Below are 27,950 nucleotides of genomic sequence, written 5' to 3'. Positions count from 1 at the left end.
GCCAGTAAGCAGCTAACGGTGTTCATTTCATTGTAATTTCGTTCCATTATCGTGCTGTGGGGATTCGTTCCAGTCGTGTACAGAGCGTGCCAGGAGGTATGGTCAATATTCAGGAATATGACATGAACGATCATTCTAAGAAAAAACGTCTAGTAAACAGGCGATTTAAACCGCTTATCTCTGGGGCTATGAGCACTTCTTCATCTTCGATGCTGTGAGACATGGCTCCTCTTCTGCAAGCTTCTTGTTTTCCATATTTTTAAAGGTGGCTGTATGAACCAAAAAAAATATAAAAATGTCTAGGAAACATGCGCTCTAAAGTGCACATCTCAAGAGCTATGAACACTTGATCATCTTCTCTACTGTGAAATACAGCTCCTCCGCTGAAGCTATTAAGGTATGCATTTATAACCCGTGTTCATTAGATAGTTTTTCTTGTTTTGGTTCATATTGCCTCCTCCCAAAATATGGGATGCTTGCAGCAGAAGAGATTTGTTTCACAATATCGAAGATGAATACTTGCTCATTGCTCTTAGGTATGACTTTGAAGACTCCATCTTTACTAGTCTGTTTCGCTTCAAATGATCTTTCTTTCCGTATCCCTAAATATTCACCATGGCGAGATACATGCGTCGTTGTTCAGTACTTCTGGAAATCAGTTACAGGGTATCAAGAAAAGTGAAACAAATGTTAGTGAAAGAAGTGGTGAAGGTAGTGAACTGGGTATTAAGCGGAATTTTAGTGTATAATATTAACACTTAATTCGATGCCGAACACAGAAGAGGAGGAGATAAGGCGTTGGTGTAAGTCAACGGGGACAGTTGAAAATGTGTACCCCGACCGGGACTCGAACCCGGGATCTCCTCCTTACATGGCAGACGCTCTACCCACTTTTTTCCGTAATTTATCATTGTGTTTGTTCGGGGCGGACGTCCTATGACACTTGTTGAAGTTCGTCGTTGATCCATTAACTCAGTTATTATTATTATTATTATTATTATTACAGAGGGAAGCTAACCCTCTGGCCGAACACGCTGAGTCACCGTGCTGGCATCCATCTGAGCCACCGAGGACACAGGGGATAGTGCGACTGCAGGGAGCCGGCCGCTGTGGCGCTTCAGTCCAGAACTGCACTGCTGCTAAGGTCGCAGGTTCGAATCCTGCCTCGGGCATGGATGTGTGTGATGTCCTTAGGTTAGTTAGATTTAAGTTGTTCTAAGTCTAAGGGACTAATGACCTCAGATGCTTAAGAGGCTTATCTCTGGCACGCCTCCCGTGAGACGCACATTCCCAACTTATTGTCCCGCACTATATAAACAGTGGTGAATTCAAAAGAATGAAATAGAAAGAAAAGCGAAGAAAAGAAACAGACGAGGAGAGAAAATCGAATTTAGGTTTACAACGCAAGAGAAGAAACAAACTGAAAGAAAACGATGAAATCAGAGAAGTGGATCGAGTGAGACACATAATAAACAGACAGAGAGAAACTACTGAAGGGACAAGGCATTTGGAATATTTATTTTTACTATTTTCTCGAATATTTTCAACTGAGCTGGAATGTTCTCAGAAAATAAAATAAAGACCATGCGAAGCGTGTCTTTTGAGACAGCTGCCTACTAATTTCACACTCTCGATGAGCTGATGAAATTGTTGAAAACGATGTTGCCGGCCGTTAAAAAAGATATACTCCACCAGCTGCTAATAAATTTCATTAGATGTTCAACTACAGTAGGATACGGCAAGCTGTAGCTTTCACAGCTGCTAAACCCCGAAGGGCAGGTCCAGCAGCTTAATTATGTTTTTCCGTCCTTCGCGATGGCACTTTTCCTTCGCGAAGAGAAAGAATTGTTAGTGTATCTGGTAAGTGTAGGTGACTGTAACGGGTGCGTGTAGGCGTGGTGTCACGTTTGTGTTGGAGGATGATGAGAGAAGGGAGAGTAGGAAACCCTGTGTCCACATATAGTCTACTCTTCCAGAATAGCTCCAGGGAAGCAGCCGAGCTCCCCATTCGACAGACGGATCACACCCCACAATGTCAAAATGCCTTTACTCCATGAGAGACTGTGGGCGGGTTTGGATTCTAATTCCGGACATTGACGCAAAGTTTGGCGGTCAGAAACTTAACAGCACCACCCCCAGCTGCACGTGGTTTACTCGGGCGGTTATCCACCCAAGTACTCGCCACGCCGACATCGGTGACGAGACGACAACTGGTGTATTGAGCTAGGTAAGACCATTTGCGCCCTATGTACAGGGTGGCGCAAGAAATGTGTTACCATTTTGTTTTTGAATATCATTTCGTTTCTTAACTTCCTTCAAACGAACATTGAAGTTAGTGATTACCCTACGGCACATGTCTTCCGTAATTTCACTGCAAGCTTGAAGAATAAGTCTTCTGAGCTCCCTTAAATCACGTGGACGTTTCGGGAAAATTTTTTCCTTTAGGCACCCCCAAAGAAAAAAATCACATGGATTGAGGTCTGGACTATTGGGGGGCCAAATATGACCGTCACTGAAGCGACCTGGAAACTTGAGTGAAATGATCCGCATGTCGAAATACTCGTGTAAAACCTCCAACACAGTGTTTGCAGTATGTGGCCTTGCTCCATCTTGCACGAACCACTGCGTGTCGAAGGGCAAGGCAGTACCAAGAAGATGTGGAAAGAAGCTATTGCGAAGCATGATCAAATAACGCTCGCTGTTCACAGTTTCTTCAAAGAAAAAGGGTCCAATAAGTCCGTGACTGGAAATTACTTACTGCCCACGCTGTAATTCTCGGAGCATAATATTGTCGTTCATGAAGCACTTGTGGGTTTTCAGTGGCCCAAAAGCGTACATTTTGTTTGTTAACCACACCGTCTAAATGAAAATGCGCCTGGTCTGAAAACCAAACGTTGTTGAGAGTTTCATCTACATCTACATGACTACTCTGCAATTCACATTTAAGTGCTTGGCAGAGGGTTCATCGAACCACAATCATACTATCTCTCTACTATTCCACTCCCGAACAGCGAGCGGGAAAAACGAACACCTAAACCTTTCTGTTCGAGCTCTGATTTCTCTTATTTTATTTTGATGATCATTCCTACCTATGTAGGTTGGGCTCAACAAAATATTTTCGCATTCGGAAGAGAAAGTTGGTGACTGAAATTTCGTAAAAAGCTCTCGCCGCGACGAAAAACGTCTATGCTGTAATGACTTCCATCCCAACTCGTGTATCATATCTGCCACACTCTCTCCCCTATAACGCGATAATACAAAACGAGCTGCCCTTCTTTGCACCCTCTCGATGTCCTCTTCCCTATCCTCCGCCCACTGAGCAAACAGTAGCCTCTGCTGCTTGTGTTCTTCAGTGAGCTTCGGTGTACAGGTAATCTTGTATGGGTACATATGGAGGTCACTTTTAAGAATGCGTTGAACGGAGCGTCTGGGTATTCTGAGTTGCACTGCTGCCTTTCTACAAAATTTCCTGGGACTTTGTACAGCAACTCGTACCCCTTCAATATTCTCCGGCGAACGAACAGACTTAGGCCGAGGTCGCTTCGCTTCCAATACTGTTCCTTCCTGTACAACCTGTGGATGGTCTTCTTGCAAGGGACCCAACGTGTATTAAACTGTTGTCGAAAACGCCTCTGAGTCACAACAAGGGCTTTCGTTTCATGAAAAAGTAACACACTTGCCGATCATTGCTGTGTCGTCAGCCTGCCATTGTCAGCCATTGCTGCTTACTAGTCTCCTAGCGGCAGTATCGTGACTTACACGTCATTTCGTAACTCATTTGTTTTTCCAAGCTCTGCTGGTGCTGCTGTAGAGAACCCAGCAGGATATCTTATGTGCGTCGTAAATTGTGAAAGAAACAATTGGTAACACATTTCGTGCGCCACCCTGTAGATGAAACAGTAGGCTCGAAGTCTCCCTGAGTTTCCGCTGAAAAAAATCGTCAAAGTTGGTAAGGCACTCACCGAACACTGATGTCCTTGTTGCTCTCGCGCGGGTAGTTGACTGCAAGTTTCTTGCGCCATTCGTTGGCGAATATCATGAAGGCGTTGGGAGGGCGCGGGATCTTCTGGCGTGTCGTGAATTCCACGGTGGACGGCGGCAGTTCGCACACACGCACCGAATCCACCGCCACCACTGAAACATGCGTCAGCTGATTAGCATTTTTACTCTTCACGTGTCACCTGTTAGGATAAACAGAGAGACGACCTCATATTGTGACGCACATGACGTGCTAATATCTGAGACTGTCACAGGAGAGAGAAACGAATACTATCACAGCGCCACTTTTCAAGAAGGGTTGCAGGAAACTTTGTCAAAATTATAAGGATGTTACTTTTCTTTCTCATTTGAGAAAACTCTGGTAAAGAGAGTACGACAATTAGAAGGAAGAAGACAGAGACAGGGAAAATAATGTTTTTGATGAGGAAGGTAGAGACTATGCAAAATTTTTGTGTAATTTAGCTCTAAGAGAAACACTACATATACGGTAACGACTTAGTAACGGTGTTCCTGAATACTGCGAAAGCTTATGATTATGTGAAAAGAAGAAACATTTGGGAAGCCGTTTAGGAAAGGAAATTGGAAAGCTGAGTTGAGAGGAAAAATAGAAATGTTCAGTGAAGTATGACTTGTGTAGTAGTGGGAGGAGAGAAGACTAATCGGTTAGAACAGAAGCAATTATTTAAATAAAAATAAATTTTAAGATACCACGTTTTGAAATCGGGCTATTCCTCCACGAATAGTCCTGAAATTTTGTGGTTTTTAATTTTTAATAGCTGTAAAAATCCGTTTAGAAAAGGTAACTGGAAGGCTTACTTAAGAGGAAAAATAGAAATGTTCAGTGAAGTATGAGTTGTGGAGAAGTGGGAGGAGAGAAGCGTGATCGGTTGGAACAGGGATAATTATTTAAATAAATATTTTTTTTTAAGAAACCACGTTTTAAAATCGGTCTAGCCCCATACGGATAGTCCTGAAATTTTGTGGTTGTTAATTCTCAATAGATGCAAAAATGCTTGTAAGATATAAAACGGGAAACGTGGCGCGTATGCAATAGTAAGAATAGACAATAGTAAGAAGGTGAACTACTCATTCATATCGGTGATGAATTTTTCCACTTTAAAGAATATAAGTAACTATTAAAAATTCATAATCACGGATTTTCAGGAGTATCTCTATAGGATTAGGAATCAGTATGGGGCTAAGAGAAATTATTCTATATTTTTTAATCCGATTTAAAAAAGTGGCACATTAAGAACTGATATTTTTTAAATAATTATTTTCTGCTGTTTAGTCGTGTGTCTGTGTGTGCTCGCGCGTTTGCGTGCGTGAGTGTGCGTGTCAGATTTTTCAACCGATTTCAAACATTTTGATGATATTACACCCAGAGGCAGGTGATTAGTTTGAGGTTAATTTTAGTTCCTCTTCACTTGAGTTAATGTACTTATTACACTAAACTCTCGCTAATACGGCCCTCAGTAGTCCGGCCTCTCAGTAATCCGGCACACTTCCAGCTTCTTGTCGTTCAACCTGAAATGACGCCTACAATAATACACTCTGAAATTGTGGCCTTCATTGTGGTTCATTATCATGCTTTACGACGGGAAACGCGTTATGCTAGACCTCAAGTAGTAACCCGAAATTAGAACTGAGGTTCTACGCAGAAAACCGTTGTTACTACCAACACTGTTGGACGAACAATTATTTATGATCAAACTTCAGCAGATAAGAGATAATCATAAGCTCACAGGAAAGTTACGATAAAACTAATAAAGAAGAGGACATACGAAGAAAGAACATGAGAAAATCGCAAACAGCTGGCGCTGAAGTTAGAGACGTCTTCCTGTAATATATTATGCAACAATCAGAAAGATAGCAAGCCCTATGAAATGCTTGTAAAGCCGTTGTGTGATCATGCATACTACCGTCGCGTATCATCATGGTGACAACTAAAACTTTGGGTCATGTTCAATAGTGAATAATGTCGAGTGATACTAATATGCATGTACACACTCAAGGACTAAATTTTCTGTTATAATGAAATTATCTTCTGATTTGATCAATACAATCCCTATGAGTTTAGAGAGCCGGCCGCGGTGGTCTCGCGGTTCTAGGCGCGCAGTCCGGAACCGTGCGACTGCTACGGTCGCAAGTTCGAATCCTGCCTCGGGCATGGATGTGTGTGATGTCCTTAGGTTAGTTAGGTTTAAGTAGTTCTAAGTTCTAGGGGACTGATGACCACAGCCGTTGAGTCCCATAGTGCTCAGAGCCATTTGAACCATTTGTGTTTAGAGGCCGCCGAAGAATAGGGTCCTAGTGTGTAATAGGCAACATCTATCCAGGCCATCACGCAGGAATTCCACCTGCATCAGGATCCACTGCAAGTACTATGACAGTTAGGCGGGAGGTGAGAAAACTTGGATTCCATGGTCGAGCGGCAGCTCATAAGCCACACATCACGCCGGTAAATGCCAAACGACGCCTCGCTTTGTGTAAGGAGCGTAAACATTGGACGTTGAACAGTGGAAAAACGTTGTGTGGAGTGACGAATCACGGTAGACAAATTGGCGATCCGATGGCAGGGTGTGGGTGTGGCGAGTGCCTAGTGAACGTCATCTGCCAGCGTTTGAAGAGCCAACATTAAAATTCGGTGGCGCTGGTGTTATGGTGTGGTCGTGTTTTTCGTGGAAGGGTCTTGCACCCCTTGTTGTTTTGCGTCGCACTATCACAGCACAGGCCAACATTGATGTTTTAAGGACCTTCCAGCTTCCCACTGTTGAAGAGTAATTTGGGGATGGCGATTGCATCTTTCAACACGATCGAACACCTGTTCGTAATGCACGGCGTCTGACGGAGTAGTTACACGACAATAACATCCCCGTAATGGACTGGCCTGCACGGAGTCCTGACTTGAATCCTAGAGAACACCTTTCGTATGTTCTGGAACGCCGACTTCGTGCCAGGCCTCACCGACCGACATCGATACTTCTCCTCAGTGCAGCACTCCGTGAAAAATGGGCTGTCATTCCCCAACAAACCTTCCAGCAACTCACTGAAACTACACCTGCGAGAGTGGAAGCTGTCATCAAGGCTAAGTGTGGGCCAACACAATAATGAATTCCAGCATTAGCAATGGAGGACGCAACGAACTTGTAAGTCATTACCAGCCAGGTGTCCGGATACTTTTTATCACAAAGTCATTCCAGCCAGGTGTCAGTATACTTTTGATCACATAGTGTATCTCCAGTATACTTTTGATCACATAGTGTATCTCGCGATAGGACCGTGAAGGTAAAAACCAAAGATATTCGAGCTCACACAGATTCTTACTAGCAATCGTTCTTCTTGCGAACCATTGGCGACCAGAACTGGAAAAAAAGGGAAATGACAGTGGTACACAACGTAATCTCCACTACACGTCAGACAAGAAAGCGAGTTACTATTGTATTGCCATCCAGTTCTGAGCTATGTTGTAAGTTCCATATCTCTGGATCATAGAAAAGTTAGGTTAAAATAAATTGCAAAATTTATTCAGAACAGAGAGACAAGAAAGTTACCTAACAAAAATGAGAAAAAAGAAAGGCTGAAGCAAAAAAGGGCACTATCCATCTCTTTTTCAACATCGTTATAGAGGAGATAAAGGCAGAAGTAGCAGCGCGAAAAGGTGATGCAAATATGAAAGCAGTGGTGTTTGCAGCTGCTCTATTGGTGTGGGGAAATTGAGAAGGAGAGGTACAAGAAAGGCCAAACGTATGGTAGAAAGTGATGGGTAATATGGATTGAAATTTAATGCAAACAAGTGTGAGATAGTGCAGACAATGAACAGTAAGATGAACGTAGCGACACATATGAGTATTAGAGTGCAAGTGATAAAGAAAGCGGAAAGTTTCAAGTACCCAGGGAGTGTAATAGAAGACAGCAGGAGTAATGATAAGAAGATAAGTGAAAGGGAAGAGCAAGCAATGGATTCCTGCAGTGTAAGAAGTCTGGTCAGGAGCAAGGATGTACCACCATGCTCCATTTCTCATGTGTGCACCAGAAATATTGGTAATGAAGAAAGGGATCGCGAGATGGAACCCCCAAGAAACAAATAGCGTTAACTAGAAAGGACAGAATAACTGTGACCAGAAACGAGTGGAAGTTGCAAGATACCAAGACAGGCTCAAGGGTGTCAATAGGTAGCAAGACAGCTAAAGCAAGACCGAGAGAAGGATGGATGGTTGGAGTGAAGAAACTGTGTGGAGAAGGGCCGAGAACACGGGAATAGAGTGGAAGGGAAAACGAGGTGTGAGGAAAGGAAAGCATAAAAAGGTTTTTGTAAACTGTGTAAAGAGAAGGAGATGATGATGGTGATTATGGGAAGTTTTCGATGTTATATATTCGAGTCAGAAGCAAGTTCACTAAAAGGCGTGATTAACATTAAAAACAAAAGAGATGCAATTGTTAAGTTACTCTACTGCTGCCCCAAACTCTTGCAACATCAGCAACGCTCTGAGTTACGAGCAGATCTGTGCATGATGCAGGGCGTAGTTGACAGACCAGTGCGTATTCCAGGGAGTCTTCTCCGCAGCCACTGTTGATGCTACCTACAGGCACGTGCCGCTTCCGGAAGTTCCTCCTGAATCTTCCAACTTCAGAACGAAGGCGAGTGAGTGATGTCGACACGATCTTGTTCTGTTCATGCTCAGGTGGACGGGTTTCCGAAGAGAGTGGCCAGTTCGAGTTATTCTCAACTCACGAAATTCACAGTTGTCTCGTTACTGTAACTCCTTTTGCTGGCAACACTGGAGTGGGGCTGATGAAACTTCTTCTGGACCCCAACATTGGTGTTGCCGCAATGTGTCCATATAATGGATGGTTTTGTGATAAGCCTGATTTGTTCCTTCCGCATTGGCACCTACTTCACGACGAATATCTGGTTGCGCTATACCTATGAGCTGATTTAGGTTCCAGGCAACCTGTAATAAGCCTACACGTTTCGTTAAGTGCCTTGTGAACTTTGTTTGCTTGGGTAGATTTAAACCAGACTGGGCACACATACTCTACAGCACTGTAATATCTAATATGTTACTAAGTGCCGTCGTTCTCAGTGTTTGTAGTCGAGAGTTCCTGGTGCTACCAGGGATCTTGGGGGCGGGGAGAGGGGGGTATTACGCTGTGGTCGCAAACGTCATGGGATACCTCCTAACATAACGTCGCACTTCCTTTTGCCCGGTTAGTGCAGCAAGTCGACGTAGCATTGACTGAACAAGTCGTTGGAACCCCCTGCAGAAATATTGAGCCATGCTGCCTGTATAGTCACAATTGTGAATGTGTTACCAATACAGGACTTTGTGCATGACCTGACCTCTCGATTACATCCCATAAACGTTCGAAGGCTTTCATTGCGGATGATCTGGGTGGCCAAACCATTAGCACGAATTATCCGGAATGTTCATCAAACCAATCGCCATGTCTCTCTATGACATGGTGCACTGTGATCCACGAGTGGTTGCAATTCGTCTCCAAGTAGCCGAACATAGACATTTTCAGTCAATGATCGGTTCAGTTCGACCACAAGACCCAGTCCATTCCCTGTAAACACAGCACGCACCATATGGATCCATCACCAGCTTGCACTGTGCCTTGTTGACAGCCTGGATCCATGGCTTTGTAGTCGAATGAAATCGGGACACACCTGACCAGGCCACGGTTTGCCAGTCGTCTGGGGTCCAACCGACAAGGTCAAGAGCCTCGGAGAGGCTCTGCATAGCCTTTCATGGTATACGCTTGTGTCTACCAGTAGTTATGTTCTATAAAAATGAATTTGCTGTTCTCCTGGCTGCAAAGTATGTCCCGTAACAGCTGATCTGTCAATCTCTTCCTTTCTACAGTTGACCTTGTGCTCTTCTAATTGTTTTGTGACAGTTCTTTTTGGTCTTCACAGGTACGCCTCCCGACAACCCAAGGATGCCCACAGGCCGCTGGAAAAATGAGGGATTTATAAAATTCTGCGCAGTTGAATTTCGAGAAATTGAATGACATCTGGATCCAGATGAGTACGAGTCTTCGACCGTAGGGTGATAGCCAGAGCGAACACCGGCGACCGACAACAGCCAGTTGCACCGTGTATTCAAAGCATGTGACGTTAAGCCACAACGCGGGAGCACGTGTAAATGTAATTTTGCTGCAGTCAGTAGCGGGGCAGAATGTGAAGCTACGATCACCCTTGAAAACGTCGTCCTCGGGTGGGGACGAAACGTTAGGTTGTAGTGTGAAATATACCCGACCACGGCTTAATAACCCAAAATATTTTATTAATTGTGACATACTGTATTGATGGTGACGTTGTTGCAGTCGTTTATGCAGTCACGCTTGACAAGGCTGTGCATGTACCTTCAAAAGCGGTCACACAATGGACACGTGACGCCAGAGAAAGAACGTCGATTTCCTGGCAGCTGGCACATTCACTCGACTCAATCTGAAGTCCATCTCAAATTTATTTTAATCAAAATATAGTCACTCCTTGCTGAAATATATATAATCAGTTGTACAATTACGATTTTATATTAAAAATCTCAATTGAGATTTAAAATACAAGTGAATAAACACTGAAGCGCCAAACAAACTCATGTAGGCAAACATATTCAAATACAGAGATTTGTAAACTGGCAGAATATGGCGCTGCGGTAGGCAACGCCTATTTAAGGGACCGAGTGTCTGGAGCAGTTGTTAGGTCGGTTACTGCTGCTACAATGGCAGGTTATCAATATTTAAGTGTGTTTGAACGTGGTGTTATGGTCAGGGCACGAGCGATGGGACACATCATCTCCGAGGTAACAATGAAATGGAGATTTTCCCGTACAAGTATTTCACGACTGTACCATGAATATCACGAATCCGGTAAAACATCAAATCTCCGACATCGCTTCGACCAGAAAATGATCCTGCAAGAACGCGGACGACGACGACTAAAGAGATTCGTTCAACGTGACACAAGTGCACATGCTGCAGATTTCAGTGCTGGGCCATCAGCAAGGGCAGCAGTCGAACCACTCAACGGAACATCATCGGTATGGGCTTTAGGAGCCGATATGGACGTGTACGGGTATGGAGACAACCTCGGGACTCCATTGGCCCTGTATGTCAGTGGGGACTGTTGAAGCTGGTAAAGGCTCTGTAACGGTATGGGGCGTGTGCAGTTGGAGTGATACGGGGCCCCTGATACGTCTAGATACGTCTTTGGCGGGTGAAACGTCCGTAAGCATCCTGTCTGATCACCTCTGCCCATTAATGTCCATTGTGCATTCCGACGGATTTGGTCAATTCCAGCAAGAAAATGCGACGCCCTACACGTCCAGAATTACTACAGCGTGGCTCCAGTAACTATTTTCTGAGTTGAGACACTTTCGCTGGCCACCAGACTCCCCAGACATAAAATTATATAGCATATCTGAGATGTCTTGCAACTTGCTGTTCAGAAGAGATCTCCACTCCCTCGTACTCGTACGGATTTATGGTTAGCCCTGCAGGATTCAAGGTGTCAGTTCCCTGCAGAACTTCTTCAGACATTAGCCGGGCCCACATCTCGTGGTCGTGCGGTAGCGTTCTCGCTTCCCACGCCCGGGTTCCCGGGTTCGATTCCCGGCGGGGTCAGGGATTTTCTCTGCCTCGTGATGGCTGGGTGTTGTGTGATGTCCTTAGGTTAGGTAGGTTTAAGTAGTTCTAAGTTTTAGGGGACTGATGTTAAGTCCCATAGTGCTCAGAGCCATTTTTTTGAACATTAGCCGGGTCCATGCCACGTCGTGCTGCGGCACTTCCGTGTGCTCGCGGGGTCCCTATTTGGAACATATTCATTCTGGTGTACTCAGATATTACGTCCCTTTGTATTATTGGCAGATGCTCTTAATATACAAATTTCTGTGATTTATATCCGACATGAATCTGTGCTTTCAGTGCCTATCATTTTCACGGCTGCTTTCTGCAGCCTGATGAGCACCCCAGGAATTTCAATACGAAGGAGTAGAGCGTGAAGTTGAGTGACTTTTGGATCCTGGAGCTGAAGAAGATGTCTCCGAGTCTCCTTCATGGGGTGATGATAATGACAGCGAACGACGACAATAGACATTGGCCAGTTGCGCCCGGATGGCCGATATTCAAAGCACGTCACCAAGCGGCATATCGCGTGAACGGAATTTTGCTGCAATCAGTAGTGAGTGACGATATGAATCGGGCACGAGAGAAGCTACTATCCCCCTTGAAAATGTGCTCCGCACATGGGGACGAAGCGTTACTCTTTTTTTTTTTTTTTTTTTTTTTTTTTTTTTTTTTTTTTTTTTTATCCATCCAATATTAATTGTGACAGGTCCGGCCGTGACAGTTTATGTTTTATACAATTAGAGTACGTCAATCACAAAGTTATTTTATTCGAGTTTGAACAAGTCTCTCCGCGAACCATGGATATTGAGTTAGGGAGAGGTTTGCGTGCATTAACGATATCACTTACAATGAGTCAACCACACCGGAGTGGTATCTGTGGAGACGCCATGCATGTTTTTCAGTAGTTGTAAGTATAACAGGATCATTGATTCACCTGGCATTGTAATATTAGCAAACATGCCCTTCCTATGTTGGTACTACGAATGGCTTAATGAAAGGGGAAACTACTTCCCCATGCAACTCTTTTTTACTGTACAGAATAAGCATTTCATTTTTTAAATTCTCTAACCTACCCACCCGATTCAGGTTTGTAACATTCCTTGCTCCATCCTGTAGGACGCGATCTTTGTTTTTCTTGATGAACACATCCTCCTCAGTTCCCCCAATTGGAGATAGTGGGGGACTGCTTTAAACTCAGGAATATTTTACCCAAGACTGCACGGAGGAATTCACGTCGAGAGCCGATACCAAGCATAGAAGTGAAGCAGAAACGTGGAAGAAATGTATAGAACTGGAAGACAGTGTTATAGAAAGGCAAGTGGAAGTAAATGACGATGAGAAGGGGTACATACTGCGAAAAGAATCTGGAAGACCTGGAGTAGACAGCATTTGCTCAGAATTATTTAGATCTTTTGCACAATCAGAAATGACAAAACCATTCCATCTTGTTTGAAACACATTTTAGACATCGGAAATACCCTCAGACTTCAAGAAGAAAGATATAATTCCAAGTGCAAGGAAGGCAAAGATGTGAACACTGCCGACCTACCAGTCTAGTATGTCACAGGTACAAAATACTATCACGAATTACTTGCAGAATAAAGCAAAAACTCCTAGATGGCGTGCTCGCAGAATTTCAGTTTGGGTTCTGGAGAAATGTAGGAACAAGCGGTCGGCCGCGGTGGCGGTGCGGTTCTAGGCGCTCCAGTTCAGAACCGTGCTGCTGCTACCGTCGCAGGTTCGAATCCTGCCTCGGGCATAGATGTGTGTGATGTCTTTAGGTTTAAGTAGTTCTAAGCCTAGGGGACTGATGACCTCAGATGTTGTGTCCTATAGTGCTCAGAACCATTTGAACCATTTTTTTAGGAACACGCGAGGCAATATTGATCGTTGCGGCCGATCTTAAAAGACAGGTTGAAGGAAGGCTAATATTGGTTATATCATATGTGGGTTTTGAGAAATCTGTTGACTATGTTGATTGGAACATCAACTTCTCAAAGTAGCGGGGAGAAAATACCAGGGGCGAAAGGTTTTCGTACAACTTTTACAGAATCTGGCCTGTAGTTATGAGTCGAAGAAAATGAAAGGGAAGCAGTGGCTGAGAAGCTGTAGCCTATCCCCGACGTTATTCAATCTGTACATTGAGCAAGCAATGAAGGAAACTAAGGAGAAATTTGGAAAGGTAATTACAGTTCAGGGCAGCAATTCGGGCAGTAGCATAATTTACGTCGACCGAAGCAGAGAGATATATAACGCAAACTGGCTATAGCAAGAAAATTATTTCCTAGAAAGACAATGTTATCATGGAATATATGTCTATTTTAGTTCATGGAATTCTTTTCTGAAGGTATTTTTCTGGAGTTCCTCTCCTCGCACTGAAGTGAAACGTAGACGATAAATAGTTGTGCTACAGAATAATGCTGAAAATTAGATGAGTTGATCAAATGACTATAATGTGGAGGTACTGAATGTAACTGGGTGAAACAGATATTTGTCACGACTCAACTAAAAGGAGAATTTTGTCGATGTAACACATTCTGAGGCGTGACGTTTTAATTTATTATTTCTTTACTACTGACTCCATCCACAACACATTTTTCATTTAGTATTGACATATATGTCAAGTACGACCCATAGTTTAGGAGGTACGAGTTCATGACCATTGAGATACGTGAAAAACTATCTTTTGCTTAAAATGGAGCACAAATAACCAGAGCCGGCCGGAGTGGCCGAGCGGTTCTAGGCGCTACAGTCTGGAACTGCGCGACCGCTACGGTCGCAGGTTCGAAACCTGCCTCGGGCATGGATGAGTGTGATGTCCTTAGGTTAGTTAGGTTTAAGTAGTTCTAAGTTCTAGGGGACTGATGACCTCAGCAGTTAAGTCCCACAGTGTTCAGAGCTATTTGAACAAATAATCCGTTTACAGCCATACAGTGTTTCATAATGTACGTCTACACATACCGTGGCTAAAAAATATGTAGCCACGGCTGGAAACAGTACATAATTCTCGTTTCTGTCTTCAGTTTTGTAAAAATATAGTTGTGTACCACCTTTAATATACCTACGCCGTCATAACAGGGACAGTAGTAACTTGTTTTCAAAAAATGGTATAGACTGATTGGGCACCTGAAGATGAGCTCTCAGGGAAATGCACCCTATATTGAACTAAAAGTAATGATTTATGGCTGAAGGCACTTTGTTTTCTTTTTTAAGAAAGTAATACAGTCCCTGTAGGAACACGTAACAGTGGATGAAATAAGCTACCATAAAGGCTTAAGAAAACGATTTCAAACGTACGTATGTTTTCGTATTTCAGAAAAGCATTTTTGTGAAAACATCTGCATAATTTACTAAACTTACATCGTGTCATCCAGTAATTTAATTCTGTCCGTTTCAAGGAAACTCCCGAGTGTCTATGTTTCATCCAGACGTAAGCGCATGTTCTCAAGTTAAAGAATCGAACGTGCCCTATATTTTTGCAATAAAAACAGCTCTAATACGAAAAAATTAGCGTATTCTTTTCAGCATCAATATACAAATCCGCGTCTTCGTAACTTTAACACTAGAAAGTGCAACAGGACAGTTCTGTGATTACAGAAGGTGAATATTTGCATTTTTTATTTACAGAATTTTTTATCGCTACCGTTACATCTTCTCTCTGATTTTTAAAGGTTTGGTACACAGAAAGAGGTCTGTCGCGGAGGGCAGCGATCGCGCGTTCATCTCGGCGGTAGGCGGTATGTTTAGGTCTCATACACAGCGTTTCCGATCCAGTGCTGTGATAGTATTTCGCAGGTTTTTCTTGGAAAATGAGTGGTTCCGACGTTGGGCAGCTCCTGCTTCTTTCAGCACTACGGAGGAAAAAGACGACACAGGGTGCACCTATTTAACCTGGCCAATACCAAGACATTTTGTATAACGAGGGGGGGGGGGGGATTATTTTACGCCCACCTTAAAAGAAAAACAAAATTCGTTAATTGTTATTGAATTATATTAACAACATACTTGTTACTGATATACTCATGTGACAGTAGTACCCAGAACGTGAAAATATGTTTCTCATACTCATAGCAATATCGACGCACTTTCAATAACTTGCACCGACTTCATGACTACCACAATAAAAATTTAAAAAATACGAAGTTCGTTCATTGTTGTTGCCTTTTGTTCTCAATATGCTTATCAAATACCTATTCATGTGTAAGTAAGCACTACACCAGCAAATGTTGAATACGACATTGATTGGAGAATGTGCTGTCTATTACCGAGACTTAATCTACTTTATACAAGCTAACACATTTATATGTCGTTGTCATTTGCTGTTATATACATTCGTAACGTTCCTCGCACTACTTAGCAGCGTTACGAATGTATATAACAGCAAATGACAACGACATATAAATGTGTCAGCTTGTATAAAGTAGACATGGCTCAAATCCAAAACATCTGCACTTGATAATGGCCTAAGGCCGAAATTGCAATAGTGGAAATAAAAAGTTTAACAGTCACTGGCGTAAACATGATGACTTTCAGAATATGAAATTTGTTAGTAGAATTAATTAAAAACAGCAAACTTTTTCAAAATGTTAAAATATAAAGTCATTAACTAGATTAGAATATTTTGACATGCCCCCCGCCCTCCATTCCAGCCTTGATATTACGAAGGTTAATGAAAAAAGGGAAGAACTTGATGAATACCACAGTGCTTGTTGGGAACTGCAATCACATCGAGAAAAACTTTGCTGTATGTTTCCGCTCGTCAAGGTAAAGTACCGGTAAAGTATATGGTCTACTCTAAAAGAACGCTGAGACGATCACTACGAACTGGAGAAGAACTATTAAAACGACAGAAAAATTAGCCGTTTGTTTGAGATAATTTAATGGAAAATTTACACGAACCTATATTATATGGGCAGTTATTTATTTCAATAAGTAGAGTAACATTACACACATAAGAATGAGAAATATACATTACAAACATTACTTATTCATTACGAACGCTATTACCTACTCTGACTGAAAATGGGACCCATGATTTTCACATAAATGACGTTCATTTCCACACGAATTAGTGATTGATTGTAACCATGGATTTCTGTTCTGGTAAACTGGGGTCCTATCTCCTGAGGCAAATGCCATATCATTAGTAGTAGAGGAATGAAAATAATTACGATCGGAGTGCAACGGAAATTGGGGTGTGGGTACTCTAGGTGGATAAAATGGTGCACCAAGCTCTCTCATTTCTCTATAGTCGACGTAATTGTCTTGAGAGACTCAGCGCCGGTTAAAAATCCATCGAAATCCGGTAAAAAATCCATCGAAATTCACGCAGCACGTATATACATAAAAAGTGTGTAAACTATCCAAAAGAGGTCAGACAGGCAGGGCGTTTGAAATACGCTTCAATGCGCACGCTTCAGCTCATTGTAATAAAACTGCGATGGTAAGTACCTTTTAACGTCGAAGCATCCTGTTGGAACTACTGATACGCATTTGGAAGTGCGGCTCAGTGAACATAACGGACGGACACCTCCTGACAAGAGCCTGGAAACACATTAATCAGCAGAACGATTTTTTAACAGCGAGTTTTTTAGAAAATTTGATCGACTCTTCTGGCTGCCTACCTCACCGCAGGGCAAGAGGGATCAACAGCCCCACACACGGAGAAAAGACAGTGGCGGCGCTACTGCTCACACACCGTCCTACCAGTAAAATTCGTAGTACTTAATGACACTCCATGCAGTTCTAGGTCCTTAACATCATACCACTTCCGTAATTTTTCAGTATTTGTGTCTCATTCTTATACATTCATTGTTCTAGGCCTATACTTTTAATATGTTAACGAAAAAAATTATAGAATTTTATTTTTATACTCTCAGAGTAAGAACTTATGACTTTTTACTTAACAAAGGTTCACACTCTGAATATCTTTACATAGTATATAAGTTTTTGCTGTTTTATTTCCACTTCTGTAATCAAATATTTTATCCCCTTTTACAGCGTTATGCATCCATTCTGGCATCTTAACATACGGATTTTTACATTAACTTTTTACAATTTTGATAAGTCCATAGCATCCCGGTCCATTTTATAATTTCACTGATCTATACCATTTACATTTTACATACTCTATGTTCCACACTATTAGCGTTTCAACGAGAATTTTTGCATAGTTGTACGTTCTACAATATTAACACAACTCCTCTTGTTAAATCACGTCATTCTCAACACACCCAACCTTCTTCCTTTCTCCTGCTCCCCACCTTCAACATATAACTACTTAAAACATTGTTCGCAGTTGCAAAACACAGTACTCCGATATGTGCTTATGAATAGACAGGGCGGGTTACTGACGCAACTACTTAAATAAATTCTACGTTTATGTACGAGTCTTGTCTTTTCTACTTATTGTAAAATATTGGATGGTACATATTTAGTTTTACTTTGTTTTAGATCTGAAGATAATCCAAAGTAATCGAAACATGTAATCTAATTAAAAATGTGTAATGAGACGGAATAATAAATGAGAATTGTCTCTCATCTCTGTTCTTGCGAAGTGAGTAGCTAGTTCCATCTTCAGCAATGCTTGTGTTGTTGATTGGAATTTCTTGAACGTGTCAGCGTAACTGAGAAACAAGCGATCTACGCCATCAAACTTGCGTTTAACCGGCCTGATCGCAAATAATGAATGACTTTGCAAACTGAAGATTTTTGGGGTGGATCATTTTGGGCTGTAGATCCAGCTTTCGTTTTTTCTTAAGAGGTGGGAGTGCCATTTGTTGACAAGTTGCAGCTACTTGCATTTCACGATACTCACTTTCACTATGAGGTTAAGGAGTTTCGTTGTCAAGTGATATGGAACGCTCACCGACATTTGGCATATTCCTGACCATGGAACGCGTTCGAAGAGTATCATCAAAAAAATCATAAGTGTTCATTCAATGGCCACTTGAGGCACTTTTTGGCCTATCTCGTTACATCTTTCAAGCTGTTTTTGTACCTCAAATAACTGCACAGTGATTTTTTTTACTTTGGTTCGTTGCGTCACCTAACAAATTTAAATGTGAATTACATAATTATTGTTACTAAACCGTTGTGTGGCTCAGGATCAAGTGCTACTGTGTAATAATAATATTTTTTTAAAAAAATATGAATGGATGCAGGTGAATACACAGATTTTGCAATTTATGGAGGTACATTTGGTACTGAGATATACAAGTTGAGTTAGGAGGAAAGATACGTGTTTTGATGGGTCATAGAATTACTTATTCTGAACAAAAATATTGATGTGGACATATGCCCTCTTCCGAATGCTTTCCAAGATAGAACACTTTTAATGTACATTTCTATTTATTTTTTGGATTAGTCATGGCATTGTTTACAACGTACCACAGTGGCATAGAGGACATTTTGATACAGGGCGCTTATGTTCTATCAAGTCGCAAACCTATCTCAAACTGGCCTACAAAAAGTACTTAAGCTACAGCGCACGCGCGTCGCGCGAGTTTTTCAATATTACCGCGATCTCTCCGCGCAACTTGTTAGTCCTAAAAAAAATATTAATAGGACCTTTTTTGTAGCAAATGTAATTCAGTTTAATTGTGTACTGAGACACTTCTTCTTTGGAGTGCGCGGTTTTCGAGTTATTAAAGACGAAACATACAAAAGTGAATTTAACGTGTTCTATCTTGGAAACCATTCGCAATAAATGCGTATGTCCATACGAAGTTTTTTGTTCAGAATCACTAATACTATCGCGTCTCAAAGCATGTCTCCTGACTCACCCTGTATGTACCTATGTATGTAATTTACTTTTTCTTTCAACTGTTGCTTCCTTTGTCTTTATTTGTATTACAGACGGTAATTTTCCCTGTCTTTCCAGGTATCTGGCAGCAGACGACAGTCACTAGAGCATCGCTTTTTATTTCTGCCTGGGACGTTCAACTGTTTCCACGATAGTGAGAAAAATTTGTCCAGACGTATGGGATGTTTTGCAGCCAATCTGTTTGCCTCTACCCACGACACAGGTGTGGACAAAAGCTTGGGATGGTTCATCAGCACTTGGGATTTTCCGAATTATACTGGAAGCACGGGTGAAAAACAAGTCAAATTAAAATGTCCCAAGGACGTTGGATCTTACTACTACTGTTGCAAAAATCATTTTTCACTCGTTCTTTTAGCGGTAGTGGACCCACTATACATGTTTATGGTAGTTGATACAACAGCTTACGGACGATATAGGAACAGTGCTGTTTTTGAGAATTCAGTTTTCTACTGACTGTACATCGATGGAAAAATAATACTACCTCCAAAGCCATTACTTGATACTCATACCCCTATGCCTCACGTTATCGTATGTGTCGAAGGCTTTGCACTTCAAGCGTACCTGATGAGACCGTATCCTAATCGCGGAATGATTTCCGATTAAAAAAAGAAGGCTCGGTGCACAACTCTCTCGAGTACGTTGTGTAGTGGGAAATACGTTCGGTGTACTAGCTATGAAACGGCATGTAGTTTTGAGAGCCATAGATCCAGATGAGCAACCTGCAGACTGCATCGTTAAAGCAGCTTGCTGCTTGCATAACTTCGTTATACTGAAGAATGACTGGAAATGTTCAGTTAATGATCAGAAGTGAAGAAGCCACACAGCCTATTCAAGCGCTGTCGCCAACAAATACTACTAGTCGAAGATCAACCAACTCTGCAATTCAAGTCTACGAAAAGTTTGCTGATTATTTTCTCAGTAGGATATAACTTTAATAGACATTATTTATAATACTTTTTGAGGATCTTATGATAATAACTACCTAATAAAATAATTTTAAGAAATAAAAACTTATTCGTACTCACTGGTAATCTTTAGCTCTACTGCAATCAAGAGCTATGTTTCTGCCTTTCCCATCAAACTTTTGTAGAACTGGTGTGAACTGTTGTACAAAAAAGTGGTGAGTGTTCATCGGAGGTGAGGGTATCATCTGGAGTGGCCCAGGGAAGTGTGGTAGGTCCGCTGTTGTTTTCTATCTACATAAATGATCTTTTGGACAGGGTGGATAGCAATGTGCGGCTGTTTGCTGATGATGATGTGGTGTTCGGGAAGGTGTCGTCGTTGAGTGACTGTAGGAGGATGCAAGATGACTTGGAAAGGATTTGTGATTGGTGTAAAGAATGGCAACTAACTCTAAATATAGATAAATGTAAATTAATGCAGGTGAATAGGAAAAAGAATCCCGTAATTTATGAATACTCCATTAGTAGTGTAGCGCTTGACACAGTCACGTCGATTAAAAATTTGGTCGTAACATTGCAGAGCGATATGAAGTGGGACAAGCATGTAATGGCAGTTGTGGGGAAGGCGGATAGTCGTCTTCGGTTCATTGGTAGAATTTTGGGAAGATGTGGTTCATCAGTAAAGGAGACCGCTTATAAAACACTAATACAACCTATTCTTGAGTACTATTCGAGCGTTTGGGATCCCTATCAGGTCGGATTGAGGGAGGGCATAGAAGCAATTCAGAGGCGGGCTGCTAGATTTGTTACTGGTAGGTTTGATCATCACGCGAGTATTACGGAAATGCTTCAGGAACTCGGGTGGGAGTCTCTAGAGGAAAGGAGGCGTTCTTTTCGTGAATCGCTACTGAGGAAATTTAGAGAAGCAGCATTTGAGACTGACTGCAGTACAATTTTACTGCCGCCAACTTATATTTCGCGGGAAGACCACAAAGATAAGATAAGAGAGATTAGGGCTCGTACAGAGGCATATAGGCGGTCATTTTTCCCTCGTTCTGTTTGGGAGTGGAACAGGGAAAGAAGATGCTAGTTGTGCTACGAGGTACCCTCCGCCACGCGGAGTATGTATGTAGATGTAGATTTTCTCATGTTTACTATCAAAAATTCTGTTTCTTCTTCATCTTGAAAAAAACTCTCAAGCAAATTGCGGCAGGAAGCGGCTACATGGGTAGTGGAGTACGTGTGGACCGCACATGTAGGTTTTTTAGGTTAGAGAACTCCCTCCCTAGGCCCGACAAGACGCCTCCTGAGACGCGGCGAGGTAGGAGTAGGCAAAATGCTACAGGGAATAACAATATTAATGTGCTAATAGTAAACTGCAGGAGCGTCTCTAGAAAGGTCCCAGAACTGCTCTCATTAATAAACGGTCACAACGCCCATATAGTACTAGGGACAGAAAGTTGGCTGAAACCAGACGTAAACAGTAATGAAATCCTAAGCTCAGACTGGAATGTATACCGCAGAGACAGACTGCATAGTGAAGGGGGAGGCGTGCTTATAGCGATAAGAAGTGCAATAGTATCGAAGGAAATTGACGGAGATCCAAAGTGTGAAATAATTTGAGTTAAGGTCACGGTTAAAGCAGGCTGAGACATGGTAATGGGATGTCTCTATAGGCCCCCTGTTGTGGCTGAGCACCTGAAGGATAATTTGGAAAATATTTCGAGTAGATATCCCCACCGTGTTATAGTTTTGGATGGAGATTTTAATTTGCCGGATACAGACTGGGAGACTCAAACGTTTATAACGGGTGGCAGGGACAAGGAATCCAGTGAAATTTTTTAAGTGCTTTATCTGAAACCTACCTTGAGCAGTTAAACAGAGAACCGACTCGTGGCGATAACATATTAGACCTTCTGCTGACAAACAGACCCGAACTATTTGAAACAGTTAACGCATAACGGGGAATCAGCGATCATAAAGCGGTTACTGCATCGATGATTTCAGCCGTAAATAGAAATATTAAAAAGATAGGAAGATTCTTCTGATTAGCAAAAGTGACAAAAAGTAGATTTCAGAGTACCTGACGGCTCAACACAAAAGTTTTGTCTCGATTACAGATGGTGTTGAGGATAAGTGGACAAAGTTCAAAACCATCGTACAATATGCGTTAGAGAAGTATGTGCCAAGCAAGATCGTATGAGATGGAAAAGAGCCACCGTGGTACAACAACCGACTTACAAAACTGCTGCGGAAGCAAAGGGAACTTCACAGCAAACATATACATAGCCAACGCCTTGCAGACAAACAAAAATTACGCGAAGCGAAATGTAATGTGAGGAGAGCCATGCGAGAGGCGTTCAATGAATTCGAAAGTAAAGTTCTATGTACTGAATTGGCAGAAAATCCTAAGAAATTTTGGTCTTCTGTCAAAACAAAATGTCCAGACACTCTGTGACCAAAATGGTACTGAAACAGAGGATGACAAACTAAAGGCCGAAATACTAAATGTTTTTTTCCAAAGCTGTTTCATAGAGGAAGACTGCACTGTAGTTCCCTCTAGAATGTAGCACAGACGACAAAACGGTAGATATCAAAATAGATGACAGAGGGATAGAGAAACTATTAAAATCGCTCAAAAGAGGAAAGGCCGCTGGACCTGATGGGATACCAGTTCGGTTTTACACAGAGTACGTGAAGGAGCTTGCCCCCCTTCTTGCAGTGGTATACCGTAGGTCTCAAGAAGAGCGTAACGTTCCAAAGGATTGGAAAAGGGCACAGGTCATCCCAGTTTTCAAGAAGGGACGTCGAACAGATGTGCAGAACTATAGACCTATATCTCTAACGTCGATCAGTTGTAGAATTTTGGAACACGTATTATGTTCGATTATAATGACTTTTCTGGAAACTAGAAATCTACTCTTTAGGAATCAGCATGGGTTTTGAAAAAGACGATCGTGTGAACCCCAGCTCGCGCTATTCGTCAACGAGACTCAGGGGGCCATAGGCACCGGTTCCCAGGTAGATGCCGTGTTTCTTGACTTCCGCAAGGTGTTAGATACAGTTCCCCACAGTCGTTTAATGAACAAAGTAAGAGCATATGGACTATAAGACCAATTGTGTGATTGGATTGAAGAGTTCCTAGATAACAAAACGCAGTATGTCATTCTCAGTGGAGAAAAGTCTTCCGAAGTAAGAGTGATTTCAGGTGTGCCACAGGGGAGTGTCGTAAGACCGTTGCTATTCACAATATACATAAATGACCTTGTTGAAGACATCGTTAGTTCATTAATGCTTTTTGCGGATGATGCTGTGGTCTATCGAGAGGTAGTAACAATGGAAAATTGTACAGAAATGTAGGAGGATCTGCAGCGAATTGACGTATGGTGCAGGGAATGGCAATTGAATCTCAGTGTAGATAAGTGTAATGTGCTGCGAATACAAAGAAAGATAGATCCCTTATCATTTAGCTACAAAATAGCAGGTCAGCAACTGGAAGCAGTTAATTCCATAAATTATCTGGGAGTACGCATTAGGAGTGATTTAAAATGGAATGATCATATAAAGTTGATCGTCGGTAAAGCAGATGCCAGACTGAGATTCATTGGAAGAATCCTAAGGAAATGCAATCCGACAACAAAGGAAGTAGGTTACAGTACGCTTGTTCGCCCACTGCTTGAATACTGCTCAACAGTGTGGGATCCTTACCAGATACGATTGATAGAAGAGATAGAGAAGATCCAACGGAGAGCAGCGCGCTTCGTTACAGGATCATTTAGTAATCGCGAAAGCGTTACGGAGATGATAGATAAACTCCAGTGGAATACTCTGCAGGAGAGACGCTTTGTAGCTCGGTACGGGCTTTTGTTGAAGTTTCGAGAGCATACCTTCACCGAGGAGTCAAGCAGTATATTGCTCCCTCTTACGTATATCTCGCGAAGAGACCATGAGGATAAAATCAGAGAGATTAGAGCCCACACAGAGGCATACCGACATTCCTTCTTTCCACGAACCATACGAAACTGGAATAGAAGGGAGAACCGATAGAGGTACTCAAGGTACCCTCCGCCACACACCGTCAGGTAGCTTGCGGAGTATGGATGTAGATCAAAGTGCGCTAGTCAATAAGGAAGGAACAAAAAAATTCACATTACACATCTTTTGTGAAAGCAATTAAAGAAGTCGTTGTATTTAAAGACTTGTACGCTACATAAAAACAAAATGCGTTTAATTTTTAAATATATGCTTTAAATCTGAAAAAAAAACCAAGACAAATTTTCACTGAAATCGTCGTATGCCCCCAGAAAATGTTCATGGTAAACTCAGAGTTTTAGCAGATAAGGTACTTACTTGTAATCTTAAAAAATCTGCACAAAAACTCGATTGTAGATTTTGATAAGATTTACAAGTGTTTCAAAGATTAGCAAATTGCTTTAATGTTCAGAAATGTAAAGCTGTACAATTTACAGAATGCCTGCAATAGCAATGAGTCACAATTGAAATCAAACATCTCATACAAAATTTGAGGAGGTTTCAAATGGAAAGATCACACAGGCTCAGTTGTAAATAAAGCAGATGGTAGGTAGTCTTCAATCCATTGGTAGGATACTTGGTTTTGGCATTTTTGCCTTCAATTTACCACGTGCACTGCTTAAAAAGCACTCGCGCGATTCATCGTGTACAGAGTGTCTCACGAAAGTTTAATCACTTCAAATACTGTCACTGTACGTCATTACTGCAACAGCGCCTAGTCCGGGGCTTTTCCTCCCCGTATGTCACTGGGCCCGTTTGGTTGGCTGGCCGGCTGATTTGGTGGAGGGGGACCAAACAGCGAGGTCATCAGTCCTATCGGAGTAGGTAAGAATGGGGAAGGAAGTCGGCCGCGCCCTTTCAAAGGAACCATCCCGGTCTGGGCCCGGTCCTCAGAAACACCGTGCGCGTGTCTTCCTGTTAGGGCGTTCTGTTTTGAGTTTCCTGTCGAGTTTCCATGCGGTATGGTACAAACGTAGGATCAACGAATGTTTCTTGTGTTGAACGTTGCAAAATCAAAATCATATCTGGAATGCGGGCTTGAATTCATACGAAAAATTCCCGGTGTGCAGTTCCCAAAGATTCGACTACACGCAGATTATTGAAAAAATTTCAAGAGACACACAAACGAAGGCCAAGAAAATCTCGTGTTTTAACCGAAAATAAATTAAAGGAGGTATAGGAGGCCTGAGAAAGAAGTCAGATAATATCTCTGCAGGCCAGAGTGGCTATTTGTTTTGGTAACTGATTGGAGAATATAGTAAACCATATATTTGTTTTTATAATCCAGTGTCGGTGCTCTTCTGGATGTTTCTTGCTAACACGCGCGTAAGAAATAAAAAGCAGACCAGTAAGTCAACCTACGCTCGTCTCCCTTATAAGCAATATATCTACCTCCTTGGTCTAACATCCAAGTCTTTTTGAACTGTTCCCAACCACAGAGACCTGAGAAATCTCGTGTCCTCGTCACCGTTTCACTCGTACACGCAAGCGCTCACGTACCATAAGACGACTGACATCAAATCCCTCATCACCACTGATCTGAGAATGAGCTTCTGAAGTATGTCGCAACCCTAGTCAGGTTACGAATATGTATTGTTTACTCGCATCCTCTGTCACAGTTTTTCATGTTTTATTAATTCTTTACTTATAAAATATACTAACCAGCGCACTGTAACGTATTCACTGACTCGTTCCATCGCCAAGAAGCTTTGGCTAGCATGATCCCTTGTAACCTAATAAATACCATACAGATATGGGTTTCTCTCGGTCTATGAAGAGTTCAAATTATCTTACGCCTTACGGGAATGCAGCAAGTGACGTCTGCGACAACCGCCAATATTCCGACAAGTGCACACCACGTCATTTTCAAGACACAAATGCAAACAAATGCTGCCAGAGAGCAAGGACATTCAGCACATATACCGAAAGATTACAGATATACAAACACACACACAAACGCGGCAACACTAGCGCCACCATGCAACCAGAGATTACGACAGAAGTTATCAATAGTTAATACTAATATCCAATGGGTGAAGTGACATTCACTCTGTTCCTGTTATGTTTGACACGAGAGTAAACAGGATACCACTCAGGATTCAAGTTAAATCCTCCATCTCAATTGCTGATTTAATCTTGATTGTTTCCTTAATAACACTATACGAATAAGTGGAATTGCATGCCAGAATCTCCGTGCTGTCGTATTCCACAGGATATATCAAGGCAGTGTTCTGCAATAGCAGATTTGCTCGGCTGTAGTAAGCATGTGTAACGCTTAGCCCAATACATCAGTCCTCCGCTGTCTTTAAGGTCTGACCAATGTACGACATGCCACAACTGCAGGGAATACGATAGACACTCGCCTTACGCAAAGCAATATCATCCTTTACTGATCCTAAAACAGCCCCAATCTTACTTAGCGTTCGAAAAATACAGTTCACGTTGTTTTCCCGCAGATTATGAGTAATCCTGTTGAAAATGCGTCGCGCGTAAGGTGAATAATCCGTAGACCTTGGTACTACTTAGTCATCATCAACGCTCACCCTGTTCACGGCTGGTCGAGAGCGCAACTCGCGTATGATCCATCACCATGCGGCTCAGAATTAAGGGGTACTTTGTACGTTGCTTCGCAGGGCCCACGTCATTTTAGATTTGAAAGTTTTTCAGCTGAGTTAGAAACAAATTTCACTCGAACAGGCCTTGAAGGTCCAACGGTATGGATTGACCGCAGTGTCATCCACAGACCATAGGCGTCACTGGATGCAGATATCGGGGTGCATGTGGTCAGCAGACCGCTCTCACGGTCTTTGTCAGTTTTCTTAAAGGGAGCTACTACGTCTCAATGAAGTAGCTCCTCAATTGGTCTCACAATGGCCGAAATGGCTCTGAGCACCATGGGACTTAACTGCTGAGGTCATCAGTCCCACAGAAATTAGAACTACTTAAACCAAACTAATCTAAGGACATCACACACAACCATGCCCGAGGCAGGATTCGAACCTTCGATCGTAGCGGTAGCGCGGTTCCAGACGGTAGCGCCTACAACCGCTCGGTCGCCCCGGCCGGCACAATGAGCGAGTGCACCCCGCTTGCCAACAGCGCTCGGCAAACCCGGATGGTACGTCATCCAAGTGCAAGCCAAGCCCGAAAGCGTCTAACTTCGGCGATTTGACGGGAAATGGTGTGACCACCAATTGAATCTCAATGTAGACAAGTGTAATGTGCTGCGAATACATAGAAAGACAGATCCCTTATCATTTGGCTACAAAATAGCAGGTCAGCAATTGGAAGCAGTTAATTCCATAAATTATCTGGGAGTACGCATTAGGAGTGATTTAAAATGGAATGATCATATAAAGTTGATCGTCGGTAAAGCAGATGCCAGACTGAGATTCATTGGAAGAATCCTAAGGAAATGCAATCCGAAAACAAAGGAAGTAGGTTACAGTACGGTTGTTCGCCCACTGCTTGAATACTGCTCAACAGTGTGGGATCCGTACCAGATAGGGTTGATAGAAGAGATAGAGAAGATCCAACGGAGAGTAGCGCGCTTCGTT

General features: G+C 42.4%; 1 protein-coding gene across 2 annotated transcripts in view; it reads right to left on the bottom strand.

Moving 5' to 3' along the window:
• The window catches only part of LOC126284559 (probable basic-leucine zipper transcription factor N), a 716,161-nt gene that overhangs the window by 643,367 nt on the left and 44,844 nt on the right, over nucleotides 1-27,950 (bottom strand). For both annotated transcript variants that reach the window (XM_049983561.1, XM_049983562.1), the window contains exon 2: nucleotides 3,963-4,134. In XM_049983561.1, the coding sequence (XP_049839518.1) occupies nucleotides 3,963-4,134 (172 nt within the window). The remainder of the gene's footprint in view (nucleotides 1-3,962; nucleotides 4,135-27,950) is intronic.

Source organism: Schistocerca gregaria, chromosome 8 (genome assembly GCF_023897955.1).
Source record: "Schistocerca gregaria isolate iqSchGreg1 chromosome 8, iqSchGreg1.2, whole genome shotgun sequence".
Taxonomy (NCBI): Eukaryota; Metazoa; Arthropoda; class Insecta; order Orthoptera; family Acrididae; genus Schistocerca; species Schistocerca gregaria.
Note: the sequence above shows the minus strand (reverse complement) of the source record. Positions and strands in the feature narration are given on the sequence as shown.